Below are 22,514 nucleotides of genomic sequence, written 5' to 3'. Positions count from 1 at the left end.
CATGTCTGTGCTGGGTTCTGTATCCTGAGTGATGTCTGACGCGGTTCCTGGCTCCTGGGTGGGCGCTGGTCATTCCTTGTCTGCTGCGTGAACATTGGCCTTTTGATTGTCTACTTGTTTCTCTGTCCAGTTCAGGCTTTCCCTTCTTTCTTTTAGATTTTGGAATCTGCTTTTATTTTATTCTGTTTTTTAGTTTTTGAGAAGTCTCTCTGTGCTCTCGCCTTTGCTTTCTGTGCCCAGAATTACCTTTGGAGAAATAGGATAGCTTTTTGATTTTGTGGCTCAGCCCTTCCAGTCGGACATTCAGGGGCCTCTGTCGGGACGGCTGCATCCTGCCGCTCACCCACAGTGACCACGCACTTGCTGCGGAGAACTGGGGGAGGGAGGACACGGGCACCTCTGTGCTTCGCTTGGTCTCCGCAGTGCCTCTGTACCCCAGGGCCACTGTTTGGATGGTGGGACCTTGTCACATGTGGGTACTGTGACAGCGAACTTCCCAAGGCATTCTTTTGCCGTTGCCATAGCTTCTGTGGTCGTATAAATCACTTGTCTCCTTTGGACATCAGTGCAGGTCCCTGCACCTGCTCCGCTGAAACAAAAACTTCTCCCTTCTGAGGGGGCTGGCCAGCAGCAGTGCTCTGGGGACAGAGCTTAGCTGGTGGCACCCCCTCCAGGTTCTCTGGGCTGGCACTGCCTAAATCCTTCCTCTGTCAGGATTCCATCAGCAGGGGGCATCCCAGCAAGTTCCAGTTATGGCCTCCTTACTTACACCGTATTATAAGCTGTTTGTATGATCCCTTATATATCCTAGTATTTTGAAAGTAGAGTTTAAGTGATTTGTTGCTAGTAAGCTCTTTCTGAGTTATGATGCTAACATGGACTTGACCTTTGAGACCAGTAGGTATGCTTTTTTTCTTTTTGTAGGACACCATTTCCAGTGCTGGCTTTGATATCTATGTATCTGTATCTCCTATATATGAATCTCCTCTCATAGTGAAGGTCAATAGGACACTGAACAAGGTAAATCTGTAATGGAATGCATTTCCTGGGTGACTAAGGAATTCTAACGCATTACTTTCCATGCACCCTTTGTGGAATGTTGTGAGTTAACTTGGGAGAGTGGGGTGCTTTTGAAGGTACTGATAGAGCTGCAGTGCACACATGATCCCTTCTTTGGGTTTTGGGAGTTGGTTGATGTCCACAAGGAAATGCCTTGTGGCAGTGCCGCCCTAGCAGGTGGAAGAGAAGGCTCTTCTACCTGATGCAGCCCGTCTGCTGCTGCCGAGAACCCAGGGCTGGAGCTGACCTCCCCCCAGCCAGCAGCCCCCCACCCCCACCCCAACACCTGGGCTGAGTTTTTAAAGAGCTTTGTTCTGGGACAGTGTTGGGGGAAGCTTCCCGGTACCGGACTCTGCGGGTAGGCACTATACTGGGGAGACCTGCCTGGGAGATAGTTCTCTCCTGCTCCTGAGACTGTCCATGACTCAGAGCTGCTGTGGTAGAATAAGCTTTGCCTTTAGAAGGTTGAAAGCACAGAATAATGTCTAGTATTGAAGGCGGCTTATAACAAAGTTTCCCTGCCTGAAGACTTATATTTCTCCAAGGTTAGCTCAAGCTAAGAATGGTGATTTGCCATGTCATAAGGTGACTCACCTCTCTGAAAAAAGACCTTAAGCCCCTTCTCCTGCACTGCCCCAACCCAGGAATTTCTTATAGGAATTCCAAGGAGATCTTTAAAAAGCCAAATACAACTTTTGCCTTGGTGTATAGGCATGCTTCTGTTTCTGTCAAAATAAATTAGGCTGGTAAGTCATAAATTTGGAAAATATTTTGTGACTTGTGTTTATTATTTAAGAAGTTGAATAAATGGCTGGCCTCAAAAACAACAACAAAATGCCAAGCCAATCCCAGATCAGTTGACAGATCGTTTTACTGTCTGCCGTCAGTAAGGATGCACCTTCTTTGGGAGACAGGAAACCCTCCCACTGTCACCCTCAGATTTTATTCCCTCTTCCCTTTCCATCTCTTTCTTTTGTGACCTTGGTTTTTTCTGCCTCTGAATATTGGGTAGGCAGGTGAAGGCCTAGCAGGGAAGTGCTGGGAGCCAGTTCCATATCTCAACTGTTTATTTCCTGTCTTTCTTCCATGTTCCAAAGTTTCTCCTTACTTTGCTTTAATTAAGTCTATGAATGACGCCCTTTGTCAAGCTTTTTGGAATGCCCTGTGGGAGGGATGCTATGCAAAAAAACATAATTGTATTGCATAACTGCCCAGTCTTTAGAGATTCCAGATTGCCATTGGCCCTGAACAGACCCTTCTCCCTGGCAGGTCCTATGAGGGCAGGGCACAGTGCCTCTGAGAGGTGGCTCTGTCCCAGCCCTAGTACCGTGGGGTTGACCTTTACCCCTGCTCTGATAAAAGGCTAATTTTAGATTTCTAAAATGCTTGTCTTTCCTTAGCTGAGAAGAGGATGTTTCTGTGTGTGTGTGTGTTTCCCCATGTGATTCTTTCCAGCTGCCGTTTCTTCACAAATGTCGTTTGTCTCTCCTGTGTCACCTCAAGGCAACTGACATTCGTGTCTAATTATTAAAAAGGGCAAACTTTTAGATTGTTCTGATGGAATCAGAATCCCAGAGGACTATGTTAGCTACACTGTAACGGAGCAGTGACATGTTGCTGTTTGGCTTTGGAAAACAGATCCAGAAGGAAGTAGAGTTTCAGGCATGGCCGTTGGAGGAGCCTGGGGCTCCAACGTGAACTTCATGGACTTCCACTGACACTGTGTGTGTCCTCTGAGCGAATTCCAGCCTTTAAACTTAATACCAAACAGCCCGGCCAGGAGGTCACTGGGCTTAGGGAAGGGCCAGCTTGTTGCAAAGAATCGAACTTGAACTTGAATCATGCTTGAGCTCATAACCAGCTAACATATTTCTTTTTCCTGTAAAATTAAATCAGCTCAGTTAGGCATCTTGAAACAGGACCATCATTGCATTTTTTTTTGTAGTTTGGAGATGAGAATAGTGGTTTGTTCGAGGGACTTGGCTACGAAGGATGCCTATAAAACAGCTCTAAAAATTAACTTATTTCAGAACAGGGTTTTATTTTGGCAAAGGCAGTTGTATACCATGTTCACCCTTCACCATGAAACCTTTGTTATTTCGCATGTCATGTATGATCAAGTGCAAAATACTGAGTAAAGCAGGCTGAAAACATGCAGATTCTGGTCCATCCCTGCTTTCAAAGCAACCCCAAAGGGTGTCAGGTATTAATGCAAAGACGGCCCCATGATATCCCAGTGGGTAAAAACAGTAAATGGCGAAATGGAGCACAAAGGTGAATGCCATTTCTTTAAAAAAAAAAGGCAGCCAACCAAGACGGGGTTCTGGCCCTCAGATGCAGGGGGCCTCCTTCGGGCCCTGCTGGCGCTGGTGCTGGTGCTGGTGCTGTTGTTACCAGGCTGTGCAGGGCCAGCTGGGCTTCTCTCTGAATTCTGCTGATTCGCATCATCTTTGGATTTCGCTTAGGTCCATTCCTCTTTCTCCTTTCCCCCTTTTAACCTTTTTGATTATTTATATTTATCCTTTAATTTGTAATATATATTCTTGTAAAATGTGTTGTTTTACACATGTGTTTTTTTGTTGTTGTTCTTGAGGTGAAATTCCCGTAATACAAAATTAACCATTTCAAAGTGGGCAAGTCATTTGCATTTAGTGTTTTACAATGCTACATAACCACCACCTCTATCTAGTGCCAAAAGCTGCCATCCCTCTGGAGTGAAAGCACAGACCCGCGCAGCGGCTGCCCTCCGTCCCCTACCTGTCAGCGCCTGGCAACCATCCATCTGCCTTCTAAGCATTTACCTGCTCTGGACATTTCATATAATTGGAAGTACACAGTACGTGACCTTTTGTGTGTCTGCATATATTTTCCAACCAACTGTGTTGAGGTTGAATTTACATAAAGTGCACACATATCTTTTAGCAGACCTTGTGCATAGGGTTTTTTTTTGTGTGTATTTTTTTCATCAGTTGCATTTATTTACAGTAACTCCATCAGGTGGGCACATCGTCACCTCATTTTGCAGATGAGGATTAAGGTCAGGGAGGCCGAGTGACTTGCCTGAGGTTGCACAACTTCTGGGCAGCAGGCAGGATGTGAATGTGGGTGGGTTTGCTCCAGAGTTCATGCTGCTGACCGCTGCTGTCCATGGCCTCTCAGGTCTCTTACATACATGTGCAGTTAGAGAGCTTGCTTTTCCCCGGACAACTGTATGCAACACACAAAAAAGTGGCTATAGAATATTCTATTGTTTGTACCATAATTGAATAAAACCCACATTGATTTGTAGGATGGTTCTGTTTTGTTTTCAGTCATGCATCATATTGAAAGGAACAGTAAAGACAACGAAAATTCTGAAGTAATAAATATTTGTTGTAGAAATATGGCCAAATAAGGAAAATAAGGGCAAAGCACACACGTAATTCCCCTCCAAGGAGGCCACTGTAGACATTTTTTAACATAGCTTTCCAATCTCTTTTATGCATTTTTTTAATAGGGGAAGAGAGAACCCTTTAGGAAAAAGGATGATACTGCAAATGAAGTATTCTTTAAGGTTTGCAATATAGTGTGGACATCTTTTTATCTAATTAGCAATAGTGAATATTTACTAAGTGCTCAAGTTGCCACCAGGGCTTTTTTAAGTATTTCACCCCATTTCACAGGACTCATGGAGGTATGTTGGTCATTGTAGCTGATGAGATTTATGTATGTTTTAAGTTCACATAAATGGTGTGTGCTCTAGTTCATACTATTTCTTATTTTTTAAATTTAGCACTATATTTTTATGATTCATCTATTTACCTTGTTGTGTTCTGACATTTGTTCCCTGAGGGATTCCTTATCTTTTCCTCCAGCTTGGGGTCCCCACCCACAGCACCACACGCAACATCCTTATACATGCCCTGCTGGGCCTGCAGGAGGGCTTGCTGGGGTACATGTCCAGGGCCATGATTCCTGGGTCATGGAAGTATATATGTACTTAGGACTAAGTGTTGACAGAGACCAATTCTTGTGCACAGTGGCTGGGCTAGAGCTCACACCTCTATGTTGTATGTTTCTGTGGTTTCAAAAATATGCACTTAGATGCTTATAGAAAGGACCCGAAGGGTAGACACCAAACTGGCGATACTGGGAAGATGCACAAGGGGATCAGGAAGGAGATGAGCCTCATGGTTCATGATTTGATACGTTATAAGGAGAATTTCTTCATGTGTCCCTTTTCATTATAATTTACTATTTAAAAACAGGTCTGAAAACATAACCTTTAGCTAAAGTTTACTATTTTATGCCATGACTGCATTTGGAATTGTGAACGTGTGGGTTAGGATTAGTCAAGGTACAGGGCATGAGTTCTTTTGCAGCTTGGAACCTTTGGAAGCATGCTCTCAGCAGTTACCCGCGTGATACCTGCAAGCCCTCTTTAGGCATTGCCTCAAGGTCCCCCACTGATCAAGTGGCTCAGAGAGGGTAAGTGATTTTCCCAAGGGCGCAGGGTCAGGAGAGCTGGCCAGTTTCCAGGCGGAGGGTGGTGCTGGAGAGGCGGCCTGGAGTAGAGAGCTTCTTTCTGGAAGGGTTATTGACTGGAGGTCAAGGTTTGGGAGGAAGGTGGGTGCTGTTTTCCTTAGGCAGGTGAGGAGGAAGCATTCTCAAGAGCTCTAAGTTTCAGTGACTTCCTTGTGTAAACACTGAACTGAATGAATGTATGAGTTTGATCTGTTTACTGAGCACAAGGTATTAAGATAATCTCCGCCTTGTACAAGCTGCTGCTCTGTGGGACGGAGTTGTGCGCCGTCTCAGGTCAGGACTCGGGCTTCCTTCTTTTGACCTCTTCAGAAGTGAAAGCAACAGATGTTCAGAATGACTGAAGAAGTGGTTTTTAAAGGTGCCATTCGGGTTCCTCTTGGATGTTAGATTCAACTGAGACACCTCATTTTTCTGTGGAGCCCAAGTGAATAATGATCAGAAAGTCACTTTTAAATAACTGGTAGAGCAGGGCTGTTACCTGCAAGGACCTCTCCCATCTCTGGCCCCCTCACCTTTACCCACACTGTGAAAATGGTCTACAGCTTGGTTTATAACAGACCAGTGGGTGTTTGTGTCTGGATTTTACTTTCAGACCCAGGAATAGGAAATCTTTACCTGAGCGTCATGTGCAGGAGGAGGAGGTGCTTATACACAGCTACACCAATAGGCTGTTTTCCACTCTTGCCCAGTGATTATACAGGTTTCCCCTGATGAGCGACTTGGAAATAGAAGACAATGTTGATGATGCTTTATGTAGTAGATGCAGATTTGCTACTTAAAATTAAGTAAAGTAAAAAAATAAGAGTAAATTGGAAGGCAGATGCAGATATGAAGTCACATCTTTAAATTAGGAATGTTTCCTACCACCGAATATTACCTGGAACTCACTGGTTTAGAGGTTAAAGGCACAAAGCATGGTTGAGAAGGCAGAACTTCTGGCTTATCTGTTCCCAGGGTCGATGAACTCTGTGTAAACCCTGCAACAGAAATGACCCTTAGAAACAGGTGCACACATTTGTTAAGTACCTGATGGTTATGTGCAAACCAATTAATAATTAATACTACTTCCTCTTGACTCATATGGTTGAAATGAAGGATAATCACTCTGATTGAAATAGATACTTGTGTTGAGCAATCCTGCCATATTTAGTAGCAATCTCAAGAAGAAATAGGTGGGTGGGAGAGAGAACAGTCATGCCTTGGCTTTTGGGTAAAATCTAAGTTAGAGCCTTTTTAGTTCCCTGATTCATAGCTACTCGATAATCTTCTGCCCTGGAATAGCGAAGGCAAGATTTTTAAATGGGGGTTGAGAGGAGCGGATGTTTGAGATTGTTCGGTGTGATGTGATGAGATGACCATGGAGAAAATGGGTTAATTAATTGCCTCTCCTTTCTTAACAGTGTAATGCATGCTCACGATTGGTATTTTGGGGAGTGCATTTTTGCTTTATTTCAGAGAAAGACAAATAGAATAGTAATTAGATTTTTTATCATTGTGTGTAGATTGTCTTTCAGATCAGAAGAAAACCTTTCTGCTGTTCCCACAGAAAACAAAAAGGAGATTAAAGAGCTTTCTGAGTGCAGATTTTAGATTCATTCTTCAAAGCGTGACAGCTTGATTGACTAGAAGATAAACACATGGGCGTGTGTGTCTTAATGTTTCGCTGCAGCTTATATGATCTGGAAACGGGCAATGACATTTACAACACCTCCAGGACAGAAACTTCTCTGAAACCACGATATATATTTTTGTTCATATCTATTTTCTGAGCCTGTGTGTGTGGGCCCTTAGCAAGAAGGGGTGGGAAAAAAATGGTGATAAATGACGTTTGAAGTGAACTTTTGATATTTGCCTTACAATTCTGTGGGCTTAAGCCTTTAATTTTTACAGTTGTGGGTGTAATTTGTGAAGACTCTGAGTATTTTCTGTATATTCTGAGTAGCAACATTATGGCCCTTAGAAAAATGGAAGCACGTTTGTATGTCTATTTCATCTGCTCTGAAATCTCCGGAGTTGGCGTGCCCTTGCAGCATAGGAATTGAGCTGTTTTTCCAATCACATTAGTGTCTTATGGTAAGAGAGAGTTTCAAAGTTATATATCTAAGTAGAATTCTAATTCAACTTTATGACTGAGTCTTACTTTTTTTCCAGAATAAATGTTTTTCTGGTGGTTCCTTGACAATTTCTATCATTCTTTTAAAAATCTAGTTGATTAAATTCATTTGACTCTTGCCTGACTTTCATCACCATCAATACAAATTCATCAAACTGCTTCTGTGTAGTTTGTTCATCCAGGCCTGGGGATGCGAAGGAGAGGGGCAGAACCGAGGATTCCAGGGGTTACCCGGAGGAGAAGGTGGGTGGGCCTCATGGGTTTCTGTAGAAGAAGGTGGAGGATCTTTGGTGCCCGTGGCAGGCTCACTACGCTTGTTCTCCTAGTCAGGAAAGGCCCGGCTGTGGTGTGGTAACAGCCAGTCCCCGGGATCACAGGAGCACAACACAAGGGAAATGTATTTCTTGCTCTCAGAGTCCTCTGTGAGTGGCAGCTGCCCCAGGTCCACTGTCCCTCCTGCAGCCACTCAGTGACCCGGGCTGCCAAGGTCCCGTGGCTCTGTCCTCTGTTGGCAGGAGGAGGGGAGGGTGGCAGGGGCTTTCCTCTGCCTCAGTGACGGCGTCGGTCCTCACTGCTCACGTCCCATTGTCCAGCCGGTCATGCGCCCCGCCCACGGCGAGGTAGTGCAGTGCTTCTGTGCTTAGGAGGGAGGTACCGGTGAGCCCAGCAATGTCTGGTACATGCGTCTAATTGAGGATTGGGATCTCAGAGCAGAGACTGGAAGTAGAGATGAGCATTTGAGAGAAATCATTTACAGGAAAGGAAACCAGAAAAAGAAATAGGGGAGCGAATTAAAAGGGAAAGTGTACACTCTGAGTTCAGTCTTCTGTGATGGCTTCTCTGCATGTAGGGTCTTTGCGACCCAGCCTGTATGCTGCCCTAGGAAAGTGTGAGGATGCAGAGCTGTGCGGCTCTCAGGAAAGTCCGAAAGGTCCTGTTGGTCCTGTTGTTGATTTCATGCTGTGTTGACATTGTCTGCTTCCAAAAGTGTACTTGGACTTGATTGATTGATCATTTTCGGGTGGTGCGATCTTTTCGGTGAGCAGGTCCTTAAATCTGGATGACAAGAGGTTGTCCTGGCCAGAACTTGGGTGTTGTGGTGGAGAAATGCTCATTCCTACTACTGTTTTATCTCGGTAGGATTAGGAGAGAGTTAGTATGTACTCCTGTGCATATTAAACTTTACGAGGACACTGGCTGTTATCTCTTTTAACAAGAGTATTCATTACTTGACCTTGACGTTGGAATGTGTGCGCATACATCTTCTCCTTTCCCCAGAACACCCGCAGAGAAGGGACCTACTGGGTCAGGTGATGAATCGGTTATGTGAGTGTTCCCTGCCCTGCTTTTTCATCTCTGATCTTGCCTTTCCAAACTCTATTCTTTCTTCTTAACAACTCGTCCTGTTTACTTTGCCTCCATGGTCCCTGGGAGTACACAGATCTGAATTTGGAGTTTATTCCTGTGACCAGGTGCTTGACATTGGGTAGATCGCTGCCGAAGCCTCATTATCTGTAACATGGGGCTGAAGAGCTGCTTCCTGAGATTCTTCGTGCAGTTGGCCCTTGAACAGCATGGCTGCTGTGGTGTCAACCCTTATGCACCTGCAAATCTGTGTATAACTTTTGATTCCCCTGAAACTTAACTTCTAGTAGCCTACTGTTGCCTGGAGGCCTTACTGATAACAGTTGATTATCAGATATTTTTTGTGTTGTCTTGTATACCGTGTTCTTAGAATAAAGTAAGGTAAAGAAAAGAAAATGTTTTTTCAAGTTGCTCTGAATCTACAAAACATTTTCCAACGTATTTACTGAAAAAAGTCCTCATATAAGTGGACCCGTGTAATATAAACTTGGGTTGTTCACAGGTCAACTGTATTTAGTGATGTGTGCAAACTACTTCATACTCAGCACATTTTCATTGCCTCATACGTGTTAGCAATGGTTAGTAGTATTGTAATTTCCCGTATTTCAAGGCACATCTTAAATAACTATTTCATGAAGACGTATTCTTCATTATTTCGCCAGACACTGGTATTACTTACTTCATTGGGCTGCCAAAGCACATTAGACCTCGGCTGACATTTTGTGTTTTTCTTTTTGCTTACCGTGTATTTGCATATGGAGACTTAATATCCCACAGGGCAGCAGGTGTCCCTCATCCATCGCTGAACCTGCTGCATTGCCTTCATTTCGTGGTGTAGTAGGTGCTCAAGTAAAGGTTAAATTGTGTCAAAGTGAGATGTAAGGAGAGAGAACTGATAAATTTATAAAATAGCTCACTTATTTGGGTGATTTCTCCTAAGTGGGAAGATGTAACTACTTTTCAAATAGTGCTCAGTTATTTCTCTAGAGTATGTACACGATTCTTTGTTTATGTAATTGAGACTTTAATGCAACAACAAAAAAGGAAAATTAAAGAAGTAATGAAAGTAGTGCAAAAGGCAGGAAAGATTGCCACAATCACAAAGTAGCAGTTCATGAGTACGCAGAGGACTGAGTGCGACCTTGGTCATTTACAGAGCTGAGCAGTGGCTTTCATTTCTCGGAACTCAGCTGCTTGCAAGGCCCGCGGCTGTCTGACTGGGAAATTGAACCTGGTAAGGCAGAAGATGGGTATTGCATGAGTCTCTGGAAGTGGGAATCTCATAACATGAGTGGGTTTATGGGAGTTACGTTCCTTTTGTGGACCCGGTTTGTGCGAGTGGAGCCCATCTCCGTCCTCTGGGAGAGGCATCATTGGTCTTCCTGCCTGGCCCCAGGAAGCTCAGGGATGGGTCTGAGTTCTCTCTGCCCTCCTTACCTACCTTGGATTGATCACCATTTTTGAACCCTGGATCCTCAAAGATATCCTAGAGAAAACCTCTGTTTTTTTCATTCCTTTATTCTCTTCTAGAATGGAGTGGAATGTTGGGTTTCTGTCTCATAAATCTATAATACTAAAAAGTGTTAAAAAATACAAAGGAACTTGGTATGTTGAGACAAGTACTCTCATTTTACAGTTAGGGGTCATGTGATTTGCACAAATTTGCACAAAGTCTCAATCTCTTTGTACCACAACACTTTTGTCTCTTCAGGTGTATTTTTGAGCTTGTTCCAGGAAATAGGTGTTTGCTGTATGCACTGGACAGAGAGGCCTGGGTAGGCATGCCAGGTATGTTCCCTTCTGGAGACCCTAAGGAGGACCCCCTAAAGACACTGCTGTCAGGGATCGTACTGTGTGCTGGGTAACCAGATGGATGTTATGGGGCTGGTAGAATTACACAAACAGGGGCTTTGACTTGAAAATCTACCTAAAAGGAACTACCTGCTAAAATACATTTCCTCATTTTCTTGCCTTGATTGTCAAGCATAGGGCTTGTAGGATTATCTTCTACTGAGTTGCTTTTCAAATCTGCCAAGGGAGTTGAGGTTTTCTATATAGAAAACCCACTGTAATAAAACTTAAACTATAGTCCATATGATTTTCAATATTGAGTAATTTAGATTTGGCTTCAGAGATTGTCTTTTTCTAAACTTTAATATTACAAAGTGAATTTATAAATTGCAAAACAATATATGCTCACTGAAGAAAAACTGGAAAATGTGGAAAAGCACAATGAAGAAAATAAAAGTCACCCATAATTCCATTTCCAAAAGAGAAAACAGTATCTTGGTATTTGCTATATATTCACAAAATTGGGACTATAATATAGATCATGTTTTATAACTGTTATTTCTATTACTTTTCCCCTTGTGGGCATATTCTAAGATACCTGCTGCAGAGTTATTTAAAAATTGCCTTCAGCATTTTCTTAGGAAAAATTTTCAAACATGCAGCAAAGTTGGAAGAAATTGACTGAATACCCATATGTCCATCACCTGTGTTCTGCCGTTTATGTTCTGTTGCTTTATTACTTTCCCATCTGTCCATCCCCTTTGACCATTCACCAGTCCATCTTACTGCTTTTCCCTGCATTTCACAGTACAAGCCAGTGTGGCCTATTATTTTTAACCGAGCTCCTGTCCCTTCATAATTGTGTTTGGTTTACACCAGTATTCAGAGGAATTTGTCTTCTCTGAGAATACACAAAGAAAGCCTGGAAAACTTGCCAAGAGGATGCTGCCAGGTGGAGTGAGAAGGAACATCCAGGGATTTAAACTGCCTTGGAGCGGAATGCGCAGCATTAGCATCGGAAGTGGCAAACAAAGACCCAGGGAGAATGACCTTCTCGCTCACCTGCTTTTATGCCTAATTTAGACTCAGCACAGGGACAAGAAAAGCCCTTGAGGGGCTAATAATTCTCTCTCATGTTCTCAGTGCTGTTAGAGGCCCCAGTACTGGGTAGGTAGTGAACGTGGGTGGGCTTGTTGATGGAAAAGCACCTGAGCGTGGTTTCCACAGCCTCCAGGAGGGGCGGCCTCTCCAGGCGCCCTGGGGACCTGGGATAGAGCTTCCCCCACTTCCTTCTGTCTCAGGTTCGCTGGGCAGGAGATGGATGCACTGGCGCTCCACTCTGTAACTTCATTCTTGTTTCTGCTGTGGACGGATTTTCTGCCAGTTTACCTGCCTTTCCTGTCTGAGTGACAGGCTCTTTCTTCTGTTTTGGTGATGATAGTGGCATGTTCGGTGCCAGCGAGGGACAAACTTGGTGGGCACAGAAAGCTCCTCCTGCTTGTATCTCTCCAGTGCCCGCCTTTAAAGTTGCCTTAAGCTGTGTATCCCAAGGGGCAGGACCAGGCCTGGTGGCCTTTGTGTACAGGTCCCCTCATAGCACCTTGTGTGTTTAGGCACTTAATAAATGTTGATGTGCAAGTAATCTGTCCCTGTTAAACCCTCTAGAATCCCTATAGTCCTGCTCTGTGAGCACGTGGGACCTTCCACAAGCATTTCCAGAACATGCATGGGCTCTCCAAACCTTATAACCTCTTGTGTTTTCAAGTGGCTTCAGGCCTTACAGAGAGCAGGCCCTTTATCTTTACCCACGTTTCACATCCCAAGATGTTCAATCTCGGGGTCACGTCAGCACCATTTAAAACGATGAAAAGTATCGACTTTGACCCTGGCGACTGCTCTGACCTTTTCTCTTTTCATAGACTCAGCCTTGGCTAAAACACCTTCCTGGGAACTGAGGTGTGTGGAGCCCTGACTTTACGTAACCAGATCTCATAAGGCAAAGTGGTTCCTCTTCCTGTCTTTTGTCTCCATTTCTTCCTTTCTGTTGTTTTCCTGAGGGCAGTTGGTCCTTGGCCCTCTCAGGCAGATAGTCCAGTTTCTGGGTTATCCAGGTTCCTTGACTTTTCCCTCAGGCCGTTTCAGTTCTCAGTGACAGGGTTGGCCAGGACCTGGATACTTGGAAGGGACCCACGTTTCCTCCTCCACCCGATACCTTCCTTTGCCCTCAGCAGGCAGAGCCCTTTCTAACGTGCAGAACTGTGGTCCTCCAGTGGGGACATTCTGACGACCTCTCCCCTCACCCTCTGGGACATTTGTCATTGTCTAGAGACATGTTTGGCTGCCATAACTGGAGAGGTGTGAGGGAATTCTACTGGCCTCTAATGGGTAGAGAATTATCTGGCCCAAAATGTCAGTAGTGGCGAGGCTGAGAAACCACACCCTAGGTATGAAGGTGCTTTTTCAAAAATCTTGCCGTCAGTGATGTTACATAAACCTCCATGACATTTTCACACTGTTCCTTATCGGAAGGTTTGGAAGGTTCCTCCGCACAGCTAACCTGAGTCCCGCAGGCTTCCGGTCAGTCGCTCTGAGGCTGTGATGGAAATGTGCGCTCACCGCCTTTTGCGTGTGATCATGCTCTCCCAAGCTGATCGCAGTTAACTTATAAAATTTATTGTTTTATAGCCTCTTTTCTCTCTCTCTTTCTCTTCTTAATTTCTCGAGAAGTTTTCCAGATTTTTCATGTGTTATGTCTTAATTTGTAGGGATTCGATCCAGAGGCAGCATCCTGGCAGTGGGGCCACAGCTGCAGTGATGGGACTGGTTATCTTTGGAGTGGAATGGGGGGCATTACATTTACAACAATGTAAGTGATGGTAGGAGACCAAGAAAGCAGTTAGTTCTCCCACTTATTAGGGAGGCACGTGGAGGGAGACGTTATCCATATCCCGGAGAGCTGGATACAAATCTTAACTCTGCCATTTACGAAATGTTTGACTGTGGGCCTCAGTTTCCTCAGGCATAAAATGGGGATGAGATACTTAGTAGGTTTGTTGGAGAATAAAGTGAATGGGACTATGTCGGTGCTAGTGGTCATTAGCACTTGTTATCAGGGACTTGGTGGTTTATTTAACTGTGTCCATGATTTCTGCTGGAGAAGAGAGTCGAACCTTTGGGAAAATTGCAGAGGCAGTTTTGAGTTTGATGGCGGTTTTCAAACTTAAATTCTGCAGAAGAGTTCCCAGGTGGCTTGTTAAAGAAGTAGGTAGGTCCTCAGGCTACACCCCCAGAGACTCTACTTGGGAAGTTTGGCAGAGTCTTGGCGTTTGTCTTTTTCATGGTAACCCACGTGGTTCTGAGGCAGGGGGTCCACAGGAAATGCCTGGAGAAATCCTGGTTTCACGGGCTGCCGGTGGGCACAGAATGGGGGGCCTCAGCCTCCCAGGAAGCCTCCTCTACGGCTGGTTGTGTTCTGTTTCTCTTGGGGCCGTTGACAGAGAATGATCTTTTAGAATTGTTTTCAAGCAAGACAAAAGTGTTCTTTGTCCTTGCTTTTAATGACAACTAGAGATTTCTTTTTATTGGATAGTCTCCTTGAGCATTATTTTGACTCGAGAGTCCGAAGTCTTTTGGGAACCAGTTCAGGAAGCCAGGCTGGGACAATCTCCTTGTTCATTGGCTGATGGGATTGTGATTTGGGGTGGGGAAGGAGCAGGTTGGACGGAGGTGGTGTTTATTCTCAGTGGGGGTTTTGGAAGGTTTTGAGGGGGAAAAAAAGTGAAACATGGACAGGATTTCTCCCAGCTCCAAAGTGATTTCTCCCAAGTCCTTTAGGAACGGGATGAAAATGACCATATTCCATCCACTTGTAAATTATCATGTCTAGCTTCTCTTATTTCATTGTACTGTGCCTGGCAGTCAAGAATACTGAGTTCATTAGTATTTTAAAGAATTTCCTTTAACAGTCCAGGTTTGTGGGGTGGGAGACTGGCTCACGGAGTGGGGGCTTACGATGACCACATCTTGCCAACTCCCGAAATGAATGTGATTTCCTGACATAAGGACAAAATTAACATCCCAGGCTTGTGCAGAGATATATGTCCGTGCTTCCCCTGTGCCACGGTGCTGGGTCTGCACGTGCTTTGCCGACCTCCCCCTGTCGGATTTGTTTTACCCACACTTTGCCCTCAAGCATAGTGTCTCTGTGCCAGGCAGGGTTTGCCCCCCCCCCCCCCCCCCCCGCAATGTGGGCTGTGAATTCAAAATATTTAAAGAGAAAATCTCGGAAGGAATTTCCATCATTTATTTAATAAATGAAAATGTGAGGGAGAAATTAAAGGTCAACTGGAGAGTGTAGTTGGAAAATATAAACTGTGTAAGATGTGCCTTTGAAGTTTTAACTCTTTGTTGGTCATTTTCCCTGACCAAGAACTCCCTTAAAGTCCTGTCCGTTGAATCTAGTGAGTTTGAAGCTGTGGGGGTGAATGTGAACATGAAAAGTGTATAAACCAGTCAGGATCTTCAGGATTGGTGTTTTTCACTCTCACATATGTTTGTTACTCAGGTGTCAGTCTGCCTGAGTGACTGGAAAATTGTTCTGCCTGAAAATGTTGGGTCCCTGAGCCTGTGGCAGGTAGACATTTCTGTGGATTTCATGTAATAACACCAAGGAGAGGACATAGAATTCTTTATACATTGGTATAGAAATAAAAGGTAAATGTTTAATGGTTAAATGATGGTGAAAAATGAGAAAGAATTTGCTTAACTGAATATAGTTTTTTTAAAATTCCAGTTTTGGCTTGCGGTATCCTTTAGCTATATTTGTTTGAGAGCTGAGAGCTGGGTAAGAGGATAGTTGGGTGCGCTGGCATCTTGTAGCTTTGAAGTCTGCTGATGTCAAAGACTGATGGCGTTGCCTTTGATATTTCCATGAATTTTTTTTTCCTGATCAGTCATAGCCTTTCCCACTTCTTAAATATTGTGATATGTAGTTTTTGATACCTAGGTGAAAAAGCCCGTAAACATGTTCCTTTAATGATCAAGAGAGATAGGAAGGTGAATGGAAAAAAGAACATTATTTTGTTGGCCTTATTTGGTCATTTTGGTTCTTGCTGGAGAATGTGAGGAATTGAAATGCAGGTCAGATACTATCGTGAAACATAATATGACATCCAGATACTCTCAGAGCCCAAACATTTCCAAGGCCCTGCTGACAGCTTAATTATTTCAAGCAATATTTGATATGGCTGAATACCAGTTGTCCAAAGAATTTGGATGTCCTTTTTAGAGTCTTTGTTCAGCATAAGCCCTGGCACAGGACGTGAAAGTCTGCACGCACATAATGTTGAAGTACAGGGTTACCATTTTCTTTCACAAAGGGAGTCTGTCGCAGAATTCTTTAAAGTGGTGGGTGCTTCTCCACCAGTGACTTTGAAAGACGACATGGTTTGCAAAGCTGAGCCATGTCTTCAGTTTTCCAGGTTGCAGTTCAGGTTCTCCCTTGGTGGGATCTGGTCTGCAGATAGCCTTGCTTTTTCTCCTTCAGACATTTCTTCTGAATGGTTGGACTCAAAACGTAAGGACGGTGAATAGGAAACATGGAAAAGGGTGACGTTCTGGTCTTCAAGGCTGGCGAAGAGTCTTCACAGACAGGCTGCTGCTGGGCTCCTCCTAAAGCTGAGAATGAACTTCAGTGGTATCAGCCTCATGTCTGCTACATAGAAAACCCCTTAAGTTTCAGGGTATCAGGGGATATGGGATTTTTCTTTCAAGCACTTTGTGAGGCTAAAGCCTCTGAAGCTCGCCCGTGACCCTCTGCTACTTTTAGCTTTGCCTAAAATATAATGCCATAGTAAGAATGTGGAGGACAGCTGGGAAACGCAATTGCATGAGCATATGACACTTTTTTAGACATGCATTAAGGAGGTTGATGCCTTAAAGGAACCTTTAGAATATGGTATAATATTCTCCCTCTATAATGTCTGTATGATTGTGTGTATATGTATGTATATATATATATATACATACATATACACACACAATTCCTAAGTTACTTGTACATTTTTAAATACAGCAAACTATTTTAATATAGAATGATACTCAAAGATTTACAGAGTTGTCTTGTGCAGTGAGGACTCTTACCTCTAGTCCTTAGGCACTGAATGAAGGCTGAGACTTTGATGAAATTACCATGCAGCGAGAACTTGATTTCCCCTCTTAAGTCCCTATTCCATTCATTCATTCATTCAAAAAAAAACCCGCCACACTCTCTGGTGCATCTTTAGCTGATTGCCTGTTGTGCTTTGTGAGTTATTCTAGTATCCTAGGTAAATAATCCCCGATTGAGATTGATGTATTTCTTTTTTACTCACTTGGTTTGGCAAATCATTGACAAATAAATGATTTTATAAGCAATTTAATGAGTTACCAAGTACAGTGACTTTACAGTGTCCTTGAAGCATATGCATTTGGCACTGTTTTAGCTTTTATTTGCCAATGGTGGGTTATTCCTTTGAAATTATTATACAAAACTGAGAGAAAGGAGGAATCAAGTGCCCCATCTCAGGATTAAAGATGATAGGTTATGATTCAGTAACACGTTGGGATGTTGTGTTAGAACTAATATAATTGTAAACATATTTTAGAAACATGGAAAACGTTTATGATCTAATTCACAATGCAAATAGCAGAATATGGAGCCCTAATTATTGTGATATGTATTTGAGTATATGTAAGTGTATGAGGGTGTGCTTATGAATAAGGGATAGAATGTAATATACAACCATGAAAACAGTCGTATGTGGGTAATGGGACATTTATTATGATACTCTTTTTCGTTCTTTAGTGTGTTTTAATTTTAAGGAAGGGAGGAAAAAGCTTTCAGTGGACTAGATACTTCTTTGAGCATCTGAAAGAAAAAGCATAGGATAGAAAAAAAGTACCTACAAATGCTAAATATTTGTATTTCTTCTTTTGATTTTGTAAAATGTTTCTTCATAGGCAGCAGTACACTCAGACATTCCCTTGTAAGAGGTGACTCAGAAGTTCTTTTTTTCTCTGAAATATCTCTTGACTGTGTGGAAACACATCCCCCTCTCTTGCTTGCCTCTTCCCAGTAAATGGGAGACGGCAGCAGCTTGGTTTTTACATCTTCTTCCTCTGTATTCTCATCCTTTCGTGTTCTTGATGTTGGAGGGTGATTGAACAATGCGTGGCAGCCCCGGCATTTTCATTTATCATCTGGAGCAAGGAGAATATATTCTGGTGGCTGGACCAGCTCTGGTGGCAGACTTTTGGGAAGGCAGAAGGTGAAGAGAGAATCAAGCCTATTCATTATAAAGTGCAATGATAAGTAGAGTAGAGGCGATTCAGCTTTAGTGCCTAAGTGTTTTCTTCCATAATTAACTTTCAGTCAACCAGCAAATTCTGCAGCTCTGCCTCCAAATATGTCCCAAAACCCAATCAGTTTTCTCCTCTTTAGTCATGCTAGCGCTGGCCATTGTTAATTTGTGCCTGCACATCTGGGGCAGCTCCCTAACCCATCTTGCTCCCTCTGCTCATGTCCCCGAAACAGCCTCACTTCCACAGCATGGCCCGAGTGAGCTTTGTGCAGCGTGAGCCAGATCACGCCATCCTTCTTTTCAAAACTCTCCTGAGCACTTGTTTTGGTCTCCAGGGCTCTCTACATGGATCCAGTCCCCTACCTACCTCTGGCCACATCTTTTTTCACACGCCCTCGTAGGCATGAAGTTCTAACTATACTGCCCTTATTTCTGTCCCTTGAGCTCCCCAAACTCATCCCTGCCTCAGGCCCTTTACATGTGCTACCTCATCATTTCTTGAAATGCCCTGCCCACAGATCTTTGCAGGCAGCTCTTCTCATCAGCCCAGATGTCACCACCTCGGAGAGGCATCCCTGACCACCAAAGCTCAAGTGCTTTCCCCACAGATCAATACTATATCCACTTATTTTTGTTTATAACCTTATCATGAAATGGTATTATTTGTGATTTTTTAAAAACCTAGGCCTCCTTACCCATTAAAATGTCAACTCCAGGAGGGCAGGTACCTGTTGCTCTCTGCCTCTTTCCCAGTACTTTAGTTCCTGGCATATTCTAGAAGCTCAATGAAATCTTTTGAATGAATAAAAAGTACCTCGTCTCTACCCTTATATGACTGTGTGAGCTGTATACTGAAGTATCTTCCAGTGCCAAGATGCTGTTACTCTTTGTGGGTTGGAGCCACTCTTACAATCATTACACAAAGTGGATCCTGTGCATTTGGTTGTCCTCCCCACCGCATCTCCATGAATGGTGGCGCCGGTGTTACATCTGTCTGTCCATTTTGTTCTCCTTACTGGGATTGGATGGGCTACAGTAACAAAGTCAAGCTGACCGATGAGGAGACTGAATCTGGAACTTGGGCTTCTTCAGGATTTTCATTCACACACTGTACCTACTAGCCCGCAGCCCAGAGCCTAGACCTGAGGGCCTGGCCATTATCACCAACAGGCTTTTATTGAATTATGTACAGGGGTGTCCTCTTGGCAGTGAGCCAGGCAAGTCCAGAGTGTAAGTAACTGCCTCTGAGAGCTTAGAGGTCAAGGTAGAAATATTAGTCAACCAGAAATTTGACAGCAAATATATAAAACTAAATACTTCCAATCATTTGTCAACTAAGTGAAACAGAAAGGAGATAAAGAAGTTGATCTCTTAAGAGATTGATAGCAAGTACGTGTCAGTCTAATCAGCCTAGATACTAAAAAAAAGTGATAAATGAGTGAGAAGCCGAATGGCAACACTGTCATCCTAAGCAGCTCTTCATAGCATGTGTGTCCTCTTCCAGTTAGATACGGTCATAGATCTGGGGACCTGGGCCTCATGCTGTAAGAAAGTAGTTTCAATTAAAAAAAAAAAGACTATTTGTAATAATCTTTTTTTCTTGGACTGTCAAACCATGTGATCTGTGTATATTGAATTTAGACACAGTAATGCTACTGTAAAGTTTAATTGTTTAATGTGAGTGTGACTGGGGACCCAATATATGTTGAATCAAAGTATTTACAGTGATCTGACTGTTCACCTTTGTTTATTATGTGTCCTTTGTTGCCCATAATCTTTGTGGGATCATGTTTTGTAGATTAATAAAAGAAATTTCCAGATAATTGAAGCCTGACTTAATTTCAACCAATAATTCAGGAAAGAATTTTGAAGTTGAATTACATTTTGCCTGCTGAGGCAAGAAAGTAGAGTTGTCCTCATCTTTGATTTGTGGCAAATTTCTGAAAAGTACCTGAAAAATCAAATAATAAACTTCCATGTTAGGGGGAGGAGCGCTGAATCTTCATTTTTGAAGAGCTAAATAGACATAAAATCCCTAAAAGTGGTTCCTTAGGGAGGCACACCCCTGTTGTTTCTGGGAGTCCCCAGGCACCTGCTTTCCCGTGGCTTATGCTTCCCTGCGTGCCAGCACTGGGGGCTAGGAGGCTGGTCAGGAGGTTTCTAAACTTTCTACTCCTCGGGTTGGTTAGGAGGCACGTCCCTGGACCCTCGGTGGGTGGTCTGAGTCAGGCAGCACCCCTGTGCCCTCGCAGTTCAAAGCATGTGGCCCATGGGCCAACTGCATCATCACCTGGGCACGTAGAGAGTCTCAGACCCCACCCCAGACCTACTAATTCAGTGTCTACACTTTCCCAGGATACACATTTCCAGTTCGTGCCTTGTCCTAACCCTTTGGCCCCCAGCCCCAAGCCCACGCAGGAGGGAGTTCTCCTGATGTCCTGGGGGACTCCCGCCTGTGGCACCTTGGGGTCTTGCAGGTGCTTGGGCCTCGAGGACCCAGCCGGGTGGGGCTGGAGGAGGCGGACACTCACAGCTCTCGGGTGCTCTGGGGCCGCTGGCGCGGTGGACACGCTCTTTCCCCTCCCGCTGCGTGGTTGCCTCCTTAGAGCAAGTGCTCCTTTTGGCCCAATGCCTCTTCTGTGTCCTTTCGTATCGCAGCACCATCACCCTGCTTCTGGGTGTGACCCCGAGAGGGAGCACCTCTACCCAGGGGAAATCAAAATCAGATGGGGAGGTAGGCAGAGGTGGGCCGACGTTAATACAGTGGACTTCTTCTCTCTGAACTTGAGCGAGGAGAGATCTTCTAGTCACTTCCTGCTTTGTGGATGTGCTAGCCAAGGATATTTAATCACTGGGGAAATGGATCTCGAACAATGAATTATTTCCCTGCACAGTTTTCTGTATACTCAATGATTGTGGTATAATAATTAGTCGACTGTGAGTGCTGGCTGCCAGGAGCAGGGCTGGGAGAGGTGGAGTTAGCAGGAAGCTAGCAACTGGGGCTCCGTGGGAGGGGAGGGCCCCAGGGAAGGGGGACAGAAAGGCAGTTTTTTTAAAATCTCTTACACCTAGTTCTAGTTCCATAGAGTTGTCTGGGATAGTCCAGTGTTGATAATTTTAATAACAGTCAAAACATAATGAAATGTTTATATGTCAGACATGGTTATTTATTACTACATTTGTGTGTATTATTTAACATTTACAGCCGACTGTGAGGTGCCACAATTCCCTTTTTGTAACTGAGGAAACTTAGGGGACAGGTACCCAGGCGGCTTGCCCAAGGCCCCACAGCTGGGAGGGCTGCCTGGCCGCAGACCCCCACTCAACTACTACACGACCGAGAGGAAGTAGAATGGGCCTGGGCTGGGTTTGGAGGTGCAGAGTGAACATTTGGGGAGTGTTAGCTATTCAGAAGGGCCATTTTAGGAACTGTATTCAAAAGCAGAGTGAAATGAGAATGTTTAAAGGCTGGCCTTTGCTAGGCGGAGCTTGGGGTAAGTGCCCACCTCTCGCTGGAGCTGACGGACGGCCTGCTCCCTCAGCGCCTCCTTATTAAGCGACTGTCCCCAGGCGCTAGATAGACCCTTCTAGACCGGCTTGTGTACTGCCTGGGGCTCGGCAAACCACGTCCCACCTTTGCCTGCTGTTCCCTGTCGCGCTCTGCTCCTGGGGATGCTGGAGGAGGGAGAAGGGCCAGGCTTCACCCTGCTGGCTTGCTGCGGCTGCCGGCTTCGTTCCAGGGAGGGTCTCACTCTCTTAGCCGCCGTCGGTTCTGGTCTCCAGCTTCTCTCCACATGCTGGAATCAGTCTCCCAGTGCTCCTCAGAGAATCCATCCCTAGTCGGTCCTCAGAAGTGTGAGTCCCAGGCCCACGTGGACCCTCACTGAGGCCCTGAGATGCCAGCATCTACTCAGAGGGCTGGTGGGTCTCCTCACCCACACTGGGGGAGTCTGAGCCGCCTGCCTCTTCCCTTTGACTCCCCTGGCCCTGCAGGTGGGAGCAGCTTCCTGCAGCTACTCCCTATGGCTCAATCCTTTCAGTTCGCTAACACTGTTGAACCATTTCTGTATATTAAATACTGTCTGTTGAAATACCTTATGTGGTTTCCATCATCTGAACTGGCCTCTTATTGCCCTGGCAGAGGAGGGGATGGGGAAGCTGCTACCAGAATCTCTGGGTTTCAAATTTAAGGGTATAGGGGAATCACTGGAAAAGCTTATGAAAAATGCAGATTCCAGGCCTCCAGCTGTCATAATTCTGATTCACAGGCTAGACATGGGCTCAAGAATCTGCTTTTTAAATGGACATCTTAGATGTTTCTG

At 44.5% G+C, this 22,514-nt stretch overlaps 1 protein-coding gene across 2 annotated transcripts in view; it reads left to right on the top strand.

Annotated features, from left to right (window-relative positions):
• The window catches only part of STK39 (serine/threonine kinase 39), a 268,447-nt gene that overhangs the window by 22,695 nt on the left and 223,238 nt on the right, over positions 1-22,514 (top strand). Inside the window, exon 1 of one of the 2 annotated variants that reach the window (XM_036995950.2) lies at positions 10,828-10,849. The exons of the other annotated variant lie outside the window; for it this stretch is intronic. Within the exon in view, the coding sequence (XP_036851845.1) occupies positions 10,843-10,849 (7 nt within the window). The 5' untranslated portion in view covers positions 10,828-10,842. Of the gene's footprint in view, positions 1-10,827; positions 10,850-22,514 lie in introns of those variants that run through there. 2 annotated transcript variants of the gene reach the window in all.

The sequence above is a fragment of the Manis javanica genome, chromosome 7 (genome assembly GCF_040802235.1).
Source record: "Manis javanica isolate MJ-LG chromosome 7, MJ_LKY, whole genome shotgun sequence".
In the NCBI taxonomy this organism is placed as follows: domain Eukaryota; kingdom Metazoa; phylum Chordata; class Mammalia; order Pholidota; family Manidae; genus Manis; species Manis javanica.
Note: the sequence above shows the minus strand (reverse complement) of the source record. Positions and strands in the feature narration are given on the sequence as shown.